General features: G+C 40.4%; 1 protein-coding gene across 2 annotated transcripts in view; it reads left to right on the forward strand.

Annotated features, from left to right (window-relative positions):
• Window positions 1-7,963: 7,963 nt before the first annotated feature.
• The window catches only part of RIPOR2 (RHO family interacting cell polarization regulator 2), a 192,079-nt gene continuing 179,315 nt past the window's right edge, over window positions 7,964-20,727 (forward strand). Inside the window, exon 1 of one of the 2 annotated variants that reach the window (XM_033092499.1) lies at window positions 7,964-8,145. In XM_033092499.1, coding sequence (XP_032948390.1) covers window positions 8,070-8,145 — 76 coding nt within the window. In that variant the 5' untranslated portion in view covers window positions 7,964-8,069. Of the gene's footprint in view, window positions 8,146-11,708; window positions 11,805-20,727 lie in introns of those variants that run through there. The other variant, XM_033092501.1, reaches the window with a different exon arrangement.

The raw sequence follows: 20,727 nt of genomic DNA on the forward strand, positions 1-20,727 counted from the left end.
CCTCTGTGTAGACAGACATTATTAAGCATGAAGTTCAACTAGACATCTGGGGCACAGTGACAAGAGAACTTATGACTATTGCAACATTGAGTTCCAGCTGCCCTCACCCCACCAGCTGACGTGCCCTCGAGCTCAGGTGCAGTAAATGAAACTTACAGTGAATTCTGAATATGGTACATGCCTAATAATTATTATTGTTACGTTATCACTGATAACAGTGATTTTTTTCTCTCACTTTTTACAAAGTGTTTATAAAGCCAGATAGGTTACTGTTCAATAATGTCAGGTTCCTGCCCCAAAAGAGAACCATTTTGAACTTAAGTGCCATCTGGAATGGACTCCTCCCATCAAGAGGACAAAATACCAAAATTCATTTTCATCTCCCATCAGTGACTCAGGGCAGAAAAGAGGCAACTGGAAGAAAAAGAGTGTTCAGATTAAGGAGAAAGAACTGGGCTACAAAACTGGGCAAACAAAGGAAAAAAAACCCTTCCCAGGATAAAAATTCATCCTGGGATAATAGTTTGCAAAGCTCATTAGGGAAAGCAAGAACTCCTTAGGAATATAATTGCAAATATATAGCCCTGAACAGATAGTGCTGTACCAAAATGAATAATTTTCTTTAATGAGTAATTAGGGAGTTTTAGCGTTTATCTGAACTTAGGCCACTGTAGACTAACTCTGGACATAGAGGAGGTAGGAATTGGGGCCAGAGAACAATAAAAACCAAAATCAGAACAGAACAGGGTCCATTCTTATCACCACACTCCTTATCAGCTTAGGATTTTCATCAACTTATATTGGAAATAAATGAACGATTCATGTCAGCAACTCATGGTATCATTTATAGTTTATTGTAAATAATGTTCCAAGTCATTGTAATGTTCCAAGCACACGGCTCTCATTCCAGAGTGTGAATACAATCAATATCAACTCCTGTGCTGGTTTGTATAGACTCGTGATTTGAAGTACCTGTGAGTGATGGTAGATGAGATGGCTCCTTTAGGGGGATCTGACTCACCATTGAGATAAGATTCTGGGTCCCCATTGGGATAGATCAGGTGAGAGGAGCAACAGCTCCTGTTTCCTTCTGTGGTCACACGACCTAACACAGTGACATTTTATATTAATACTTGTTAGTAACAATAGTTAACATTTATGTAACTCTATTATGTGTCAGGCGCTCTCCTAAATATATACCACACATTGCTTCTTTTAAGACACGAGGAAGGTTTCATTATCCCAATCTTACCAATGAGGAAACCAAGGTTCAGAGAGCTCATTAACCAACTTGCCCAAGGTCACACCATCCATTTGGATCCAGAAACTTGAACTGCATGTGGCCTTGGTCCTAACCCCTCTGTTAGAGGGACTCGAGACCAGTGGCATCTCTCAGTGGTTAAGTTTGTCTCCTATGCCCAGTGCCTGGGCATGACCTAGGGGTTGAGGGAAGTGGTTTAAATGATCTCCAGTGGCCCCTGGACCTTTGCAAGGATTGGAAACAGTGTGTAGAGTGTTCTCTGTGTGCCCGTAAAACCTGTCCTCTGTAATGCTAAAAGCTTTTCTGGAGACAGGCTAGCAGAGCAGCTCTTGTGGGGGTAGAATGCTTCCCAGCACACAGCCTCAGTTTCGGAGGAATTGGGGAAATTTCTAAGCAACTGTTCTCCTCCCCTTTCCACTCTACATCCACTACCTGCTCTGTATAGAGGACAAAGGATCCTTTGACTATTATATAGAAATCTTAATAGATTATTTCCTTCTTGTTAAACAAGGCTGAAGTCCAAGCTTACGAGTCAGGAGAAGCCTATTGGTATAAATTGTGAGCTGCAATGCCGGCCTCCTGCACAGCACTTGTCAAGCTACCTGGAATTCTACTGCTACTTTTCACACAGTCTTGAAATGTTCTCAGCCTCTGATAGAGAGTGTGCAATTAAAATCTCAGAGCCCCTGGCTCCTCAAGCTCTAATGCAGTGCCCCACCCCCACCAGGCTTCCCAATATGGTGCCCTCACTCTGGATTTATTTTTACAATCTCTGCTCTGCCTCATCTTGTAGAGAGCTGCTCCCTGCTATCACCATGGAGACATAAAACAGATAGTCAGTGTGGTGAACAGGGGTTGGTTTGCTTTCCTGTTGCCCATTCTCTCTTCTGTTGGTAAAAGCACTTGAAATTTTATTTGCTGCACCAACCTTCTTCCCCACTGCAGCCCTTGGCATGTGTCTAGGCCTCATCAGTCAGAGTCACAGTGATTGGTTCATGGAGATCACATGACTCAATTTGAGCCAATGAGAAGCAGTCCTGGGATTTGGGCTGGGAGGAAGCCCAGAGGCACTCCTTCCCTTTGGAGTTGCTAAGAGACTGGGGAGGTGCTGGAGGCCATCTAGAATGAATCCAACACAGAGAAAAGCAAAACTGGCAAATGGAAAACAGATTTCTGATAACATTATTTTGGCACCTTATCTAGCTGTGCTTGAAGTCAGTCTATCATAATTACCGACCCAATTAAATCCTGCTTTATGCTTATGCCATTTTGAGTTAAGTTTCTGTCACTTGCAACTCTGTCACTTGCAAGTCCTGGTTAATGCAAGAGGGAAATGTGTTATTGCTCTTGAAAGGTTTACATTTTAATAATAGACATGTTTTCAGCTCAAAGAGATGCATTTGTGTGATAGAATTTGAGTCATCAGTGTCAAGCTGGGGTGGCCAGAATATTTTGAAGTGAAGTTAGGAACTAGAGACACTCAAAATCCACCACAACAGTAACTGTCTAATCTCCTGTCATTGAGACTGGCTCAGTTCCAAGGAGTGACCCCATTAGCCCAAAGGCGCTCCTTGGCTGGCATCAAGTCTGAAGCCTTGTGTGATCCCTCCATGGGAGAACATTTTTCATTGAAATCCATTCAACGTGTTTGTCCTTATCATCAGCAGAAGCAACCCCTGCAATAAGAGTGAGTACTACTACATGAGAATCAGCTAATGTGTCAGTTTGTCCCAGAGATGCCATCTTGTATCCTGCTTCCATCTACTGGCCTTCCGTGTTTAGTGTTCAGACAGGCAGCTAGACTTGGCTAGCTATTTTTCTGAAAGTTAAAACTGCCCTCCAAGCTGGTGGGGGAGGGAGGAACAAAGATCAAGTCACATACCACACCGACATTCTTCTTTTAATAAGAGTGGCTGCCCTCCTTATTTTCTTTGATCTATTTTCTTTGAAAGAAGATCATTTTCTGAGGGCAGAGCCACTGGGCTCCCCAACAGCTTCTCTCACTGGGTGGGACCCACTGAAGAATGCCGGGTGAGGAACAAATCAACTCTCAGAGGACGGAAAGAATCCCTTTCACAAGGACATCATTTACATTCACTAATGGCTTACGAATGAGTTCAGACTCATTTTTTTGATTCATGGGATTGTTTTAAATTGAGCTCCAGAAACAGACCCTGAGAAAGGAACTTATGTGTAAGTGGTTTATTAAGGAAATGCTCTTGGGGCAGCCAGGAAGGGGGGAAGTTGAACAGAGAAGGGAAGAGTCCAGGCCAAGTACCATCTCAGGCAAAGTCCCCCTTGGCCTGATCCAGGGAGCTCTGGTGTGTCCCCACTTAGGGCCAGGGTGGTGAGAGCTCTCAAACACCTTCACGGGTGGTTGGTAGTCCCCGGCTCCCAGCCACCTAAAGGATGTGAGGATATAAACCCCAGGCCCTCTAACTCCACACTTGTGAGCACAGTGACTCAGTAGATGGAGGGCAGGTTAGGAGCAAAAGCCAGAGGAGTTGGGGAAAGGAGCTCACAGATATGGTAAAAAGGACTCAAGGTGCTGGCAAGGGCATCACAGTGCTTCTCAAAGACTTACCACACAGACAAATAAAAATGCAGGGTTGCTGGGCTCATTGCTTTGGGAGGGTTAGCCACCCTTTCTTTCTTTGAGAACTACCACCATCACTTCCACCCTCAACCTCACCACACGCAATTTCACCCTCCACAGCTGAGTTCCTCTCCCTCCATGGACACAACCCAGCCAAGGAAACTTTCTCCTGAGACTTTGGCTTGGAGACTGAGAATAATATTCAGTCTCGCTGTTGGCCTGGATAGGGGTGGTGTGGAGTTAGGAGTGAGGTTGCCATTGTGGGGTGGCCAGGCTTGAACATAAGCCCAGGGAAGCAAAGAAAACCACTCCACAAAGAGAAAGAGGAGTGTATAAGCAGATTAATAGCTAATAATTATTAAGTGCTGGCTATGCACCAAGCCATTCACACACGGATGAGTCATCAGATCCTTACATCAACCCTATGGTATAGGAACTATAATTGTTCTCATCCAAGGTCAAGGACACGAAACTCTCAAGTGGTTTAGTAAATTATCCAGGCTCACGCAGCTTGAAAGGATACAGTCAGGATTCAATCCTCATGTTTAATTCCAGAGCCATATGCTGCCCACAGTCCAGGAGTTCAACTGAGCATTCAGAAGACCAGATTAGACTTTGTGGCAGTTCAGGTGACAAGTGATGGTAGTTGGGGCCAAGACTATGACTGTAAGGATAGCTAGAAAGAAGATATGAGAGGTACCTAGGGGTAGAATCCACTGAACAAGCTGGTGGCTGATTGCTAGTTGCGAGGGCACGGAGGATAGCTATGTCTCTGGCTGGAGCCACTGGGTAGAAGGTGGTACTCACTGAGACAGGAAATGCTGTGCAGAAGCTGATTTGAGAGGGAGGAGGCAAAGAGAGAGAATGTAGTGATGGACTGTGCCTAATGAGAAGAGAGCAGGTAAAATATAGGCACCATCCTTTCTCTCTCTCTCTCTAGCCTCATTGCTTCTTTTTCATAGTCCAACTCAAAATTCTCTGTCTCTCTTCCACAAAACCTTCTTCAAAAATGTTCTTGACCTAGAAACTCCTGTGAAATCAGACCTGAGCAACAAGCAATGAAAGGAACACTGTACTGAGGTTTAGGGATGGAGAGGGTTAAAACTTGGCCCTAGTCTACCACCTGCTGTGCAAACTTGGATGTGCCCCTTAACCCCCTGAGCCTCAGATTCATTTTCTCTAAAATGAGAGTTTTCCATGTGATGCTGTCTAAGATAATTCTCTAATAGTTGTTGAATGTTCTAATTCTTTATTATTCAGTAATTGTTTTTGCCAAGGCTACATGGTACATATTTCAAAAATGGAAGAGTATTGCTAAACTTAAGAAGCACTGAATATGTACAGCACAGTATATTGTTACACTGCAGTGTTTTTTAATTATTTAATTTGAAGAGTTAATATAGTTGCGGTTAAACATAGAGACGGGTTATATGAATTCAATCATTCATTTGCTGGGTGTGTGGCCTTGGCAAATTACTGAACTTCACTGTTCCTCAGTTTCACCAGCTGCAAAATGGGCATAGGATTATCATGACAATGGTTAATATATGTTAAATTCTGTATGTATTAGATAATTACTATTCAGAGTAACTATCTTTAGCCTTCACTTTTTTATCTGTAAAATGGGATTACTAATAACTACTTATTAATAAGAACATGGGAAAAATGAAATAAAATCATATATCTACTTAAAGCATACAAAACCTATCTCTTTCTAAGTATTCAACCAATGTGAGTAGATAGATAGACAGGTGGACAAATAGACAACTACAACCTGGCTCCCAATCCCATTCCAGTTTCCAAGAAATAACTGAGGCCTCAATCCTTTTTGTGTATGTTTGTGGCAGGAGAGAAATCAATCAGGCGCTGTGCTGTCATTTTCCCCCTGGTGCTTGATAGCTTATATTTAAAATAATACGAAATTTTCTTTAATACCTTTCTTTTCTTTAAAAGTAGCACAGTATGCCTAGGCTCAGCAGTTTCCATTCTCCTCGGAGTAATTGAAGGTCTATTTCTCCCCAGGATGGTTTTAAAATAGAAACAGACTTGCTGGTATTCTTTCTCCTAAATTGAACATCTAGCTTCCATATATTGAAAATGAGTTGAAAGAAAAGATCATATAATTATGCTTTTTCCCCCATATTCTTTTTAACACATTGTTGCTAACATAATCTCTGTTTTGCCATGAAATTCTGTGACTTATGAAAATTTTATAGCAACATGGGCCCAAAGAAGAGTAAAAATTGATATTCTACACTTAACTAGGTGAAAATGCTCCTTGGGAGAATAACACACACAGATAATTTATTCCAGGCATTTAGGAGTGTGTACTTAATGGAAGAAAAGATACAGCTCGAAGAGTCAGAAAAGAGAACCAGAGGTATGAGCCAGGGGTCTGAGCGCCTCCAATCTTACCAAAAAGAATAAGAAGAGAAGATGGTGGTGCATCCACCATAGACAGAATCCTCTGATATATATATCCTCTGATTATAATGAGAAAACTGGCAAGATTTGTATTTAAATTCACAGGAGTAGAGGAAATGTAAACTTTTCAACTGCTGCTCATTTCAGACCTGACTGTGCTTTCTACCCCACCAGCCCTAACTTTTCTCTCTCCTTAGCTTCTGTGAATTATGTGTATCAGAAGAGCAGTGACTCATGCAGCTGGGGCTTGAGGAAATATGTGGCTTAATGCGGAAGAAAGAAGATCTTATGCTGATTGCAAAAAGAACTATTTCATTTTGTATCACATTCTCCATGTTCAAGTTCATTGCAGGCACAGCCTTTCAAGAGCTGAGTAGTGAAAGCAGGTGACAGAAGGGAGCATGGTCGCTCACCCTTGCAGTCTACCCACCCACACACCCCGCCCCCACCCGGTGCTTGTGGCACCATGAGAGATACAAATGATAGATGACAGAGCTTCTGCCTGCAGTAAGCGTATGGATTATTTTGGGCTAAATTTGGTAACTTGAATGTCACTTTTTCCAGCTCCAACCTTATGTCAAGATGATTCCTAAGGCCTGATCAATAACTCTTTGGTGTCTGGAGCGATCTGACACTGCGTAAAGAGCTTGGGATAAAGTAAGCGATCAATAGACAGAGCTTCCACTCCCAGGTGCAGCTCTAGAGTGTCTACATAAGGGGCTTCAAAACAGCCATCTGCTTGGGAAGGTGCAGCACCTAAGGGTCATGTATTGAGGCTGTGTTTTTATAGCCAATACCATGTATTTTGTTAGACTGTAAATGTATTGGGGGTGTTTTGAGGAGAGGCTGATGGAGGTATGGGGAGAAAGGCTAAAGCTGCTCAGTTACTCCTTGAGGCCACCAATTGCCCATGCAAACCACTTTACATGAAAGCTTGGGGAGAGGAATACACAGTTTCTGCCGCCAAGAAGCTTACTCACTATTTAGATGTGCACGTTAAAACAAACAAAAGCTCTAATAAAATAGGACCATCCAGGCACGGGCCAGATGAGTGTGAGAGGCACAGATGCATCTGTGTTGGTTCAGGTAAACTTCACAAATGAGATTGTGAAGCATGAACGGGTGGGTGGAGAGAAAAGTGTGGGCAATGGAATGGGTGAGAAGGTTGAAATAAGCATATTTGAAGACAGTGAACTGAGCAGGTGAATATGTAAAGGACCCATGTGGTTAGCACTGAACCTTTCATTCATTTCACAGACATGTATTGTTAGCCTACCCTGTCCCAGGCACTATCCTCAGTGCTAGGGACACAGCAGTACATAAATCATGCTCCCTAGAATGTGAGAGCTGCTGCCCTGATTTGGGCCCCACTAGCCCTGCCCCATGTTCCTGGCAGCAGAACTCCCATCTTCAATCCTGCCTGCAGAGCAGGTTCCCATTTCAGGCCATTCTTTGGTGCGGATACACCTGCCCTCCCCCAGCCATTGTGCGGGCAGCTCCTGTGACGTGGGGCAGACACAGGATAAATTACCGCCCCATCATCTTCATGCATAAAACATGGCACAGGAGGCTGCCCAGCCTGCAGCTGCTTTCGGGCAGGTTGGGAGCTCAGGGAAGGAAAGGAAAGGAAAGTTACAAGATAAAAGAAGTCAATGGAAGCCCTGGATATAAAAAAGGAGAAGAAGGTTTTGTTTTCTTTTTAATGTTTATACATTGGCCTTGACTTCCTGTATCGCTGGGAGCCTTTGTTCACCTGCCATGGGAAGGTCTTAGACCCACTTTGGAACCATGGTGTTACCTTCGCGATTACACTGGATCAGAAACAGGCCATGGAGAGACAGGATCCGGAGGAGGCAGCTAAACCGTGAGTGTCCTGGATGTGGCCCATTCCCCTTCTCTGCCCTCCTTTTCATACCTGCCCCACACACTCCTTTCTGCCCCTCCTGCAAATCCACTACAAGCCACCCCCTCACTGTCCGGTGCTCTCTCTTCCAATGATCTTTTCTTCATTTTCATCCACTCCCCTCTCTCTTCCTATCTCCTTCCTATAGTTTTCTCCTAATTAGAGATAATTAAATACACCTTGTTTCAAGTAGCAAGCAAGAGAGGGCTCCTCTTCTTTATTCTTCATTTAGATGGGAAATACAAATAAATATTTACACTAGTCAAAGAGTTGTGTGAACTGGAACTTTCATTTATTATGGGGGAAAGTGCAATGTGTGGATCTCACACCAACCAGTTATGTAGCTAGAACTGGTGAAGCTCTGAGGTCAGTGGTCACATTCCTTTTAAAGGACCCAACCACATGCATCTTAAATTATCAGATGCACTAGGAGACTCCCCTTGAATGGACAGGAACTCTAACCAAAGAGAGATATTAGTGTGGAAGCAATCTGATAGAAAAAAAAGCACTCCAAGCATATGCTACGACTCACCAAGAAGTAACATATTGTGTGTGTCTGTTGCTGGAAAGGTTTGTTTACCTCAGATGTCAGCAAATTCAGTTTGAGGGGATAAGACTCAAATTGCAGTAAATGAGTGAAAGGACTGTTTTCACAGCAGTAATGAAGCTCATCTTCTTCTTATCTCTGTCATGAGAAAAACAACAGTGAAAGCATGGTGATAAATTATAACTGACATTTGGCCTCCATCTGGGGAGGTAATAAGGAGTGGGAGAGACTGGTAGATGGGAAAGCCTTGTCCTGCCACAGGAAGCACCAAATATTCAATGTCATCAGATTGTTTTAATGAGAAATAGGGATCCAACAGGTTGCCACATTTCCCAACTTTTCAAGAAAAGCAACAACAAACGTATGCTAATTTCTAAGTGAATTCTCTCAACTTTAAACACTGGCAGTAAATTCCTTAAAGTTTAAATACTGTAATAACCAAGGCTATGCTCTGATGCAAAATGTGACTACTGTGGGCCACTAAGCCCTAGTTGAGATACTGGGTGGTGTTCTCATTTGAGGCCCATCACTCGGTGTTATTTAAGCCTACTTATATGTTGGTGAGTCCTTCTTAAGTGTTAAAAGACCCTGGTGAAGACATTTAAATTAAGATGAATGAGTGGTTGAGGAACATAAGTAACAAACACAGTCATAGTCTATGATCTTAGGAGGCCATGTTGGGCTGGTTGGATTACAAATGACACCCCACATACCAGGAATTGCACTCAACAAAATACTTTAATATAACTGAAGAATCCATTAGAATTTTTCTCAGAGCCTCCACCTTCTTATTCATCTACTTCTTTCAGTTGTGCCTACCTTGAGTTCAAGTTCCAGTTTTGTGACACCTTATTCTGTGTCTATAGGAAAACAGTTGTAGTTCCACAGATTTAGGACCATGTGTGATCTGTGGTATTGCCTATGATGGGGAGTGTCCTACGCTCTAAAAACATGAACTTGGGGGGAAAGGACTATTTTATTACAGAGGTTTTACTTAAATTATGAGACTAACATCTGGGTACTACGATTCAATTTCTGTATGGTTTTAATATGAAACAATGATATGTTAATAAATGTTTAAACCAAGCTTGAAATTAAGCAGACTAGCTCTGACCTCTTTGGCAACAGAGAAAGGCGAGGATTCTGACATTCCTCCAGGATGGTCTAGAGCCCTGCTGGATTGGAGTTGGTATGAGTCAGAAATAGCAGCTGGATCAAGTGACATTGTTTTGGGTTGATTGTTGCAACTCATGAGACACCTGATCCTCTGCTTGAAGGCAGAGAATTAGAGGCAGTGGGAAAGAAAAAAGAGTGAAGACAAGGGAAAAGCTTCTCACTGCAAACACCAGCCTGTAAGGGTAGTCTTAGACACTGTTTTGCAATTGCTGAAATCTCTGGTTACTTTTCCTGTCCTCTTTCTCTGACCCTCTGACTTGGAAACCCAAACATTGCTGTCCCTTGGGGTCATACTGTCATAAAAAAAAAAAAATAAGTAAGTTACCCTTTTTTCCTTAGATACAAAAAGGGACCTTGAACGGCAGCAGGAGGCGCATGCCACCACTCCCCATTCCCATATGCCCATGCAGACATTGCCAATCAACCACAAATCTCTCTATGTCTTTCTCTCCCAAAGAGGCTAGGCCCAGCCTTAGAATCACTTCCAACGTAGTGCTTCTATCTCTGATCAATTAGAATTGCCTCAATAGTTGAAACATGTATTTGTTTTCTGTTGCTTCATAACAAATTACCACACGCTTCCTGTCTTAAAATAACATGCATTTATTATCTCATGGTTTCCATGGGTCAGGAGTCCGGATGTGAGTTAGCTGTGTTTGTGTGCTCAGGGTCTCCCATCACTGCAGTTGAGGTGTTAGCCAGGACTGTGATCTCTCCTGAGGCTCAGTGGTTGTTGGCAGAATTGTGGTTGTAGGACTGAGACCTTCCCAGGTAAAGAGGGACAGAGACAGAGCAATATCTCAGCAGATGCCTGGACTTTCTGAATGCTGACAGCAGTGTTGGGCAGGGCATGGCAATGAGGGGTAGGCAGAGATAAGAGAGTGCCCTGTGACCCTTTCTTTCCTTTCATCTGCTAAATTTAGGAGGGTTACAGGAAAGAAAGCCTAGAAAGTATATACAGTTTGATAACGGGGAGATGTTACTTCAAATCCTACTTCTGTAACTTCTTATAGCCTTCTTATAGGCAAGTCACTCCATCTCGCTGAATGTCCACTTTTTTAGCCATAAAATGGTTGTTACAATGATACCAACCTCACAGTGTTATTGGGGGATTTAAAAGACATACAATATGTCAAGTGCCTTGCACAGTGCCTGGCACATAGCAGTGTTAACTATTGAGAACTAAGAGACTAGAAGAGGTAATGGTGACATTTTGGAGAGTGTAAAGGGATGACCACAGCCACCACCATGCTTTTGGGCTGGGGAAAATGCTACTGGAGAAGGAGCCTTCTATCAGCCTCTAACACAACCCCACCCCATATCTGCCAGCCTGCTCCACACCAGGCAGGAGCAACCCAGCTGGGCCAGGGGAAGCCACCCTGGCCCAGGAGTGTACTAACTCCTGTCCTTCTGGGAAGCTGGAGTGTATGTCCTCCCCCACAACAGTCCCCAGACTGTTTTGTGTACAAATAAATGCATCCATATGACATGGCCCAAGAGGAACATATTGCTTTGCCTCCTTAAAAGGTAGGACTCTGTGTCTAGGTGGAGCATTGATGGTGGAGGCAGCAGGATGACACCCTTTGTGAACCCCAACGAGTTTTCTCTGTCCATGAAAAGACAACAGTGACAAAGCTGATACATGTTTGAGATTAGGGATGCTGCCGTCTCAAAGATACCACTATGACTTCCTTCCCAGTGTTAATGTGGCTTTGTCATCTCATTCTGTTGACTGGCATTCTCCTGACTCAGGGCAGTGGTATGCTTAACTGTAACCTGTAAGGAGGAGTCTGGGTTCCAAAGACCATGCCCAGACTGTGGCTGGGAGTGTGACTGTGGTTTTGAAGGGGGCTCTCCTGTCTATGGCCATGCTGGAGTGACCATTCTACCCAAGGAGGTAAGAACCCAGCCAGTTAGTCCTTACCCCGCATGGCTTTGGAGGGCACTCTGGTTCATAGAAAGCTCTGGTGGTCTCTTCTAAAAACCTCTGTGTCTTCAGAGCAGCTGAGGCCAAGGGCCAATGGGGGCCCTTTGGAGGGGGAGTGTCCAGGCGCCCTTCCCAGCAGCCTCCATCTGAGCAAGGCTACCACTCTGCAGATGGCTCCCGCTTGTGGGACCGCATCAGCTTACAGAGCAGCCTGGCTTACTATTGGCTTTCTGCCTGGCTTACCTGTTATCTGGCGGGGTGGGCAGACAGTGTCGAGCCTGGATGACTCACGTTTCCCCCCAAGCTCCTCCCTCTGAGATTATGCTCTGGCTTGGGGAAGCCATATGGCTACATGGATACGGACACCCAGATGTCCTGTAACACAGGACTGCCTTTCCCAACTGGCTGCCTTGGGATCTTGCTGCTGTTCTGATTTCATATGTCAGATTCCTTGGGCTGCAGTCACTTTGTCAGGCTGTTCTTCTCTGCTCTGTCTACACTCGGCAAATTTCTCTCTTGGTTTCCTTTACTTTAAAGCCATAAGCTTAAAGATTTGGGAGGAGGTGAGTGAGGGGTTACCCCAAGCACAAAGAAAAACAAAGAAAGAAGCCTCTTAGAACATTCTTTATAATCCACGGGTGACAGATTCTCCCAGGCCCAGTATAGGCACCTGCTAAAGTGGTCCTTGCACAGCCTCGGTCCAGACAGCCGGCGGCTGCCCCGACGGCCTGAGTTTCTCCTCAGTTCTACATCTTGTTTATCAGCACTTCTGCCAATCATAGGGAATTTGACTGTGTTTTGTGTTAGGGACCCTAATATTCATACTAACGTAAGAATTATTTATATACCTTCAAACACGGCATTACCTGTTTTCTCATCATCCAGAAAAAGAACTGCTTCTGTAGAAGCCTGACCCTCCTCCTTCCTGACTGAATGATTGAGTCTGGGTGTGCCATTGCCAAATGCCCCATTCCAGCTTATACTATCTGGGGGGAAAAAAGGATGGGAAACCTCAGAAAGGGAGCGACTTTGAATAATTCAAGGGGGTTCTTTTGGTTGAGAAAGTGCTCTCTTTGTATAGACATTGATCTGAACAGATATGTCAGCTATCTCCAGCCAAGGATAGAAAAAAGAGAGGGCGTGGGGGGAAGAGGGAAGGAGAGGGAGAGGAAAAAATACGAATGCAGCTAACAAAATTTAAAAAGAATGAAAACAGCAGAAGAGTTGGAACATTACCAGGTTGGTGATTGATCTCAAAGCCTTCTATACTCAAATGGGCTGTTTGTAGACAGATGTAAAGAGCCCCAAGTTAACTTGGGGCTAGACTAACTTGGTCTCTGATTAGAAGCAGAAAAATTAACAAATAGCAAATTTTATCAGCAGTATTAATGTAGTGTATTAAATTGTGGGGAAGAAGGGTCTTAGGGGATGGAAACTGTCTTGAAAAATATGTTAGTCTAAATACAACCCACTATGTGAGTACCAGTTCTTTCTCTGAAATATCAAGATCCAAGAAATTGATTAACTGCATAAGAATATGTGTATATTTATGGACACACACCCCTCACAATAGTCATGAGCATGAAGATAAATGCATGTGAAAATGTTGTCAGCTTGCAGAACCATACAAATCTCTCTGTTCTTGGTCTAGTATATTAAAGTAAACCTTTCAAACTTAATTTTTTTATTTTAAAAATATAATTTGTCAGGAAGTCCTTAATGAGCTTACTCTTTTTTGGCTTTAATATTTGAAAAATTGAACACTTGGTTAAAGGAGACTTAAGATCCAAACAGTGCCATCTGCCTAAGTGGTTCCTTTTGGCATTGCTGTGTCAAGACTTGTGGGGCCCCAGGTGTCAGCAGACAGACCCTGACACAACTTCAGCTGCCATGGAATGGCTGGACAAAGCAGGGATGCACAGGCCTGTGTCTTCTTGCCCTCGGCCCCAACTGGAGAATACTATGTTATTTATTTCCTCTGGGCCTCCAACCTCTTATCTCCTGCCACTTTCCTTTCAGGGCATTCCTGCTCTACATTCATGATTTTCCTCCCTTTACTCTCTTAAAATTGTCATGGTTTTGCATTTCATACCACTGTCATCTCCACTGTACAGTGCTCGGCCACCAATTCAAAGAAATCACAGGAAAATTTATATTCTGAATTTATACAAATGATTTCTTTAAAAGTATATATTATTTTTTTCACTTTTAAAAAATGTACAGATTAAGAAAAATGTACAATTCGAAATAGAATAACAAAAGTATTGCTTTCTAGAAATTCTCAGTCTTCTTGTTTTTAAGGATAAACAAGAAGGATTTATAATTAGTGTCTCATTGTGTACATATTGATCTTCCAAACTGCTTTAGAGGATTACTCTCTTCAACCTGCCCATTTGGTCCTTATTTTTCATCTGCTAAGCAAAAGTGCACTTTAGACTATCTTTATGTGAATTATCATAAATCTGAATTAGTGAGGCCTCAAATAATGAAACTTGGCTCTGCTTTATACATGTGGCAAATGCATGCCTGTATAAATATCTAATAAAAGTGCACTAGCATCCAAATACCACCTATGTTTTCTTCTAAGAGTTTCAGACATTCAAGTCTTTAATCCATTTTGAGTTGATTTTTAATTTGTAAGTTAATTCTCCTGTTTCATTCTTTTGCATATATCTGTCCAGTTTTCCCAGCACCATTTATTGAAAAGACTGTCCTTTCCCCATTGTATGTTCTTGGCTCCTTTATCATAAATTAACTGGCCATGTATGTGTGGATTTATTTCTGGGCTCTCTATTCTGTTCCATTGATCAATGTGTCTCTTTTCACTCCATCATACTATTTTGATTACTATAGCTTTGTAACATAGTTTGAAATCAGGGAGTTTGATGCCTCCAGCTTTGTTCTTCATTTTCAAGATAATTTTGACTACTTGGAGTCTTTTGTGGTTCCATACAAATTTTAGGATTGTTTGTTCTAGTTCTGTGAAAAATGCCATTGTTATTTTGGTAGAGATTGCATTGAATCTAAACATTGCTTTGGGCAGTATGGACATTTTAACAATATTAATTATTTCAATCCCTGAGCATGGGATATCTTTTCATTTATTTGTGTCTTCTTCAATTTCTTTCATTAACATCTTATAGTTTTCTGTGTACAAGTCTTTCACCTCCTCGGTTAAATTTATTCCTAGGTACTTTATTCTTTTTTAAGCAATTGTAAATGGGATAGTTTTCTTAATTTCTTTCTGGTAGTTCTTATTAGTATATAGAAACGCAACAGATTTTTGTGTAATTGATTTTGTATCCTGCATCTTTGATGAATTCATTTATTAGTTCTAACTATTAGTAATAATACAAATGATTTGTTTTTATTTTAATCAATTATATTCTGAAAAGAGTTTTTAAAGAAAATTTTATCCTCAGAAATTTGGTTTAAATTCAAATCTTTTACTTTTCCTTTCTTTTAAGGCACAACTGGTGCTGGAGGTTAGAGGGACAGGGAACAGGATGAACTTCTTTATCTGTTCCTGTCATTTTTAAAAGGCCTCCTGGTAATAAAAATTCTTCAAAAACTGGATTTTTAATATGGGAGATATAATATTCCAACATACAAATGTATCAAAGCCTATTGACATCTCTTTCTAATTATTCACTAGAATCAATATCTTTGTACAATTATTGTCCACATCTCTTATTATTTTCATAGAAAAGATTTCCTTGAGTGTGATACTATAGTATAAATCAAAGGGCATAAATATTTTTAAGGCTTTTGATATGTACTGCCAAATTGCCCTCCTTGAAAGTGATAACAGTTTGTCCTGAGAGTGCAGGAGTGTGCCTGTTTCCTTAACAACTTTGCTACCTATTGAAGTACTTATGTTAAAAATATACACATTGGTCAAAGGTCGGACAATTTGAGCATCACAAAGAAAAATGCCTGCTATCAGTTGAAATACACAAAAATCTGTGAATTCATAATAAAACACAGAAAACATCATTTGTCACCCTTGGAGCTTCCTAGGATGGACACTAACTTATTCCAAATATTTTTTAAAAGTGAGAAATCATGTATTTGTCCTTTCTTCCCTGTATGGACTTTATTTCAAACTAACTGAAAAATGTAGAAGGGATAATAGAATTGATAAAATCACCATTTTGCAAACTTCATGAAATAATGGATGGAGACAATGATCATCAATGGATTTCCAAACTCTCCATGAGAAGTTATTGGGGAACTTCACGACGCAGGGATCTCACTGATATTGCATGAACCCACCAATCGATCCTCAGATTACTAAAATGGGACAACCAGACAGGTATGCCTCGGGATTTGATGAATGGGAAGTAGACAGCATCACCTATAAGTAGTCTTCACCAAAAATATTGAACTGAAATCAGATCAAGATATCATCTAATCTAGAACTTACTACTAGTTTAAGAAATAGGAAATACAAGAAATAGTGGAATAACTTAAGCAATACCAGAATGTGGGAAATTCTACAGGACAAATTTTTAAGAAATGAATAGTATTTGTTGGCTGAAATACTTGGGGACAAGGGTGCAGTGTAATCAAACAATTGATACAGGAAAGTTCTGTGCAGAAGAATCCCTGCTTTTCTTTAAAAAACAAAAAAAGAGAAATAATAACAGAATAATAAATTATTATTTATTATATAATAGAAATTCAGCATTATATGCAAACTCTCTTTGGTGGTAGATTATTCTGGGTAGTACTGGGTTTATTTCAGTCAGAATTTTAAGTGTCTTCTCTTTATATGATATTCTGAGACCATATATCAATTTGCTACTTTAAGGTAAAGCATTAATAAGGAGGTTTCTTGAGCTAGTCAAGGTCACCTTGTATTTGAAATTTCAAGGTTAAATCAAGCACTTTGGGTAGTAAACACCAGGTGGCACCACTATATTGTTTTTCTAAGGGCAATATAAACAGTTCTGGTTTAATGGGAAAAAAGCAAGAATATAACACATTATCCATTCATATTATTTTTCTATAAAAGCATAGCTCCTTATTAAGTAATTTTATATAACAATCAACTTTTAACTTTCATTGGCAAACCTAAATCTCAGTTACAGGCACTTGTCATTAAATACAATTGTTTTTTACGGATTGTTCAACTACTCTTTTTTGGGGGGGGAGTGGTGACAGTTGTTAGCAAAGTTACATAGATTTCAGGTGTACAATTCTGTAATACATCATCTATAGATCACATTGTGTGTTCACCACCCACAGTCAGTTCTCTTGCAATCACCATATATTTGATCCCCTTTACCCTCATCTACCACCCGACTCCTCCTTACCACTAAACTATTATCTGTTTCTATGAGTTTTTGTTTTTTCATTTGTTTGTCTTGTTCTTTTGTTGTTTTCAGTTTTATATACCACATATCAGTGAAATCATATAGTTCTCTACTTTTGCTGTCTGACTTATTTTGGTTAGCATTAATTATAATCTTGAGATCCATCCATGTTATCGCAAATGGTACGGTTTCATCTTTTCTTATGGCAGAATAGTAATCCATTGTGTATATACACCACAATTTCTTTATCCAATCATCTATCGAAGGACACTTTTCGTTGTTTCCATGTCTTGGAATAAATAAAGCTGCAATGAACATCGGAGCACGTATATCTTTACAGATGAATGTATTCAGATTTGGGGGGTAGATACCCAAGAGAGGGATTACTGGGTCATATGGTAACTCTATTTTTAATCTTTTGAGGAACCTCCACACTGCCTTCCATAATGGCTGCACAAATCTGCATTCCCACCAACAGTGTATGAAGGTACCTTTTTCTCCACAGCCTTTCCAACACTTATTATTTGTCTTGTTAATGATAACCATTCTAACCGGTATGAGGTGATATTTCATTGTGGTTTTGATTTGCATTTCTCTCATGATTGGTGATGTTGAGCATTTTTTCATATGTCTATTGTTCATTTGTATGTCTTCTTTGGAGAAATGTCTATTCAGGTCCTCTGCCCATTTTTTAATTGGATTGTATTTTGTTGTTGTTGAGTTGTACGAGTTCCTTATATGTTCTGGATATTAACCCCTTATCAGAGGCATTATTTGCAAAAATCTTCTCCCATTCGGATGGTTGCCTCTTTATTTTGTTAATGTTTCTTTTGCTGTGCAGAAGCTTATAAGTTTGATACAGTCCCATTCATTTATTTTAGCTTCTATTTCCCTTGCCTTTGGAGTCAAATTCATAAAATGCTCTTTGAACCCAAGGTCCATAAGTTTAGTACCTATGTTTTCTTCTATGCAGTTTATTGTTTCAGGTTATGTTTAGGTCTTTGATAGATTTTGAGTTAATTTTGGTACATAGTGACAAATAGCAATCTAATTTCATTCTTTTGCATGTGGCTCTCCAATTCTCCCAGCACTATTTATTGAAGAGGCTGTCTTTTCTCCATTGTATGTTTTCAGCTTCTGTGTTGAAAATTATTTGTCCATATTTGTGTTGGTTTATTTCTGGGTTCTTGATTCTACTCCATTTTTCTGTGTGTCTGTTTTTCTGCCAAAACCATACTGTTTTGATTACTGTTGCCCTGCAGTACAAGCTGAAGTCAAGGAGTGTGATACCTCCAGTATTGTTCTTTTTTCTTAGGATTGCTTTGGCTATTCAGGGTCTTTTGTGGTTCCATACAAATCTGACGATTTTTTGTTCTATTTCTTTAAAAAATGCCATTGGGATTTTGATGGGGATTGCATTAAATCTGTATATTGCTTTGGGTAATATGGCCATTTTAACTATCTTGATTCTTTCAATCCATGAACACGGAATGTTTTTCCATTTCTTTGTGTCTTCAATTTCTTTTAAAAATGAGACAAGTGTCCATCGGATACCCTACAAAATCTTTACAACATTATTGACTACATTCCCCAAATTGACTTTCCTGTCCCCGTGGCCATCTTGTGGTTACCGATTGTGCTTTTTAATCCCCTCACCTTCCCCCTTATCTCCACCCCCCCATCTAGCAACCCTCAGTTTTTCCTCTATGTCCCTGAGACTGTTTCTGATTAGTTCATTCATTTATTCTTTTCTTTAGATTCCACATATAAGTGAGATCATATGGTATTTGTCTTTCTCTGACTTACTTCACTTAACATAATGTTCTCTAGGTCCATGCATATTGTTGCAAATGGTAAGATTTCATTCTTCTTCTAACCCTAACCCTAATCCTAACCCGTTATATACCGTTGTATAAATGTACCACAGTTTCTTAATCCAGTCATCCACCGATGGGCATTTTGGTTGTTTCCATGTCTTGGCTATTGTATATAGTGCTGCAATAAGCATAGGGGTGCATACATTTTTTTTTAATTAGAGTTTTGGATTTCTCCGGATAGATACCTAGGAGTGGACTTGCTGGATCATAAGGTAGTTCCATTTTCAGATTTTTGAGATACCTTCATACTGTTTTCCATAGTGGCTGCACCAATCTGCAATCCCACCAACAGTGCACAAGGGTTCCCTTTTCTCCACATCCTCACCAGGACTTGTTTGTTGATTTATGGATGATAGCCATTCTGACTGGGGTGAGGTGGTATCTCATTGTGGTTTTTATTTGCATTGCTCTAATGATTAGTGACGTTGAGCACTTTTTCATATGTCTGTTTGCCAACTGTATGTCCTTTTTAGAAAAATGTCTTTATTTATTTTCTGTTTGGATGATCTAGCCATAGCTGTCAATGATGTACTTAGGTCCTCTACTATAATTGTGTTTTAGTCAATTTCTCCCTTTAGTTCAGTTAGGAATTGCTTGTTATATTTCGGTGCTCTCTGACTGGGAGCATACATATTGATGACTGTTATGTCTTCTTGTTGTATAGTCCCCTTTACCATTATGAAATGTCCATCTTTGTCTCGTGTTATCTTTTTAAGCTGAAGTCTGTTTCATCTGATATCAGCATGAGTACACCTACTTTTCTCTGAATACCATTTGCTTGGAGTGTCAATTTCCACCCTTTCACTTTGAATCTGTATTTGTCCTTGTAGCTGAGATGTCTCTCTTAGAGGTAGCATGTGGTTGGCTTTAGTTTTTGATCCAGTCTGTTACTCTGTGACTTTTTATTGGTGAGTTCAATCCATTTACATCTAGGGTGATTATGATATATGAGGATTTCCTATTATTCTATCTTTGCTTTTCTGGTAGGACTGCGTCTCCATTGTTTCTTTGCCTTTTTGTTGCTGTCTATTATTTCAGTGTTCTATGATTTGTTCCTCTGTTTCTTCTTTTTTTATGTTATATATTTCAGTTCTGGATTTTTTTGAGTGGTTACCATTAAGTTTATATAAAAGAAAGTTTCATATTTAGAGTATTCCATTTTCTTCAGCATGCTTACTTTCTCTATTCCCTTATGCCGGTTCAGACCTTCACTCTCTCCCCTTTTATGTTTTTGTTGTCACAAATTATCCTTATTTATACTGTGAATTGATTTCTGTGCTGCAGTAGCAAGTTGTATTTTTCCTCTTTTTTTTAAGTGTTTTTTTTTTCTTCTTTACTCTGTATGTTATGTTTAAGTGTATAGTGTCTTATTTGGTGTAGGGATTACCATTTCCAGTTTCTCTCTGTCAGTCCATAATACTACTCATGGTTTTGTATTCTTTTGGTTTTTTGTTTCAGGTTGAATAGCCTCCTTCAGTATTTCTTGTAGTGCAGGTCATGTGTTAGAAAACTCCCTCGTGCTCGCTTCAGCAGCACATATGCTAAAATTGGAAAGTTCTCTCAGCTTCTGTATGTTTGGAAAGGTCTTCATTCCTCCTTCTTATCTAACGGATATTTTTGCTGGATATATTATTATTGGCTCATAATTTCTCTCTTTCAATAGTTTGAATATTTGAGTCCTCTTTCTCCTGGCTTGTA

The sequence above is a fragment of the Rhinolophus ferrumequinum genome, chromosome 22 (assembly GCF_004115265.2).
Source record: "Rhinolophus ferrumequinum isolate MPI-CBG mRhiFer1 chromosome 22, mRhiFer1_v1.p, whole genome shotgun sequence".
NCBI lineage: Eukaryota > Metazoa > Chordata > Mammalia > Chiroptera > Rhinolophidae > Rhinolophus > Rhinolophus ferrumequinum.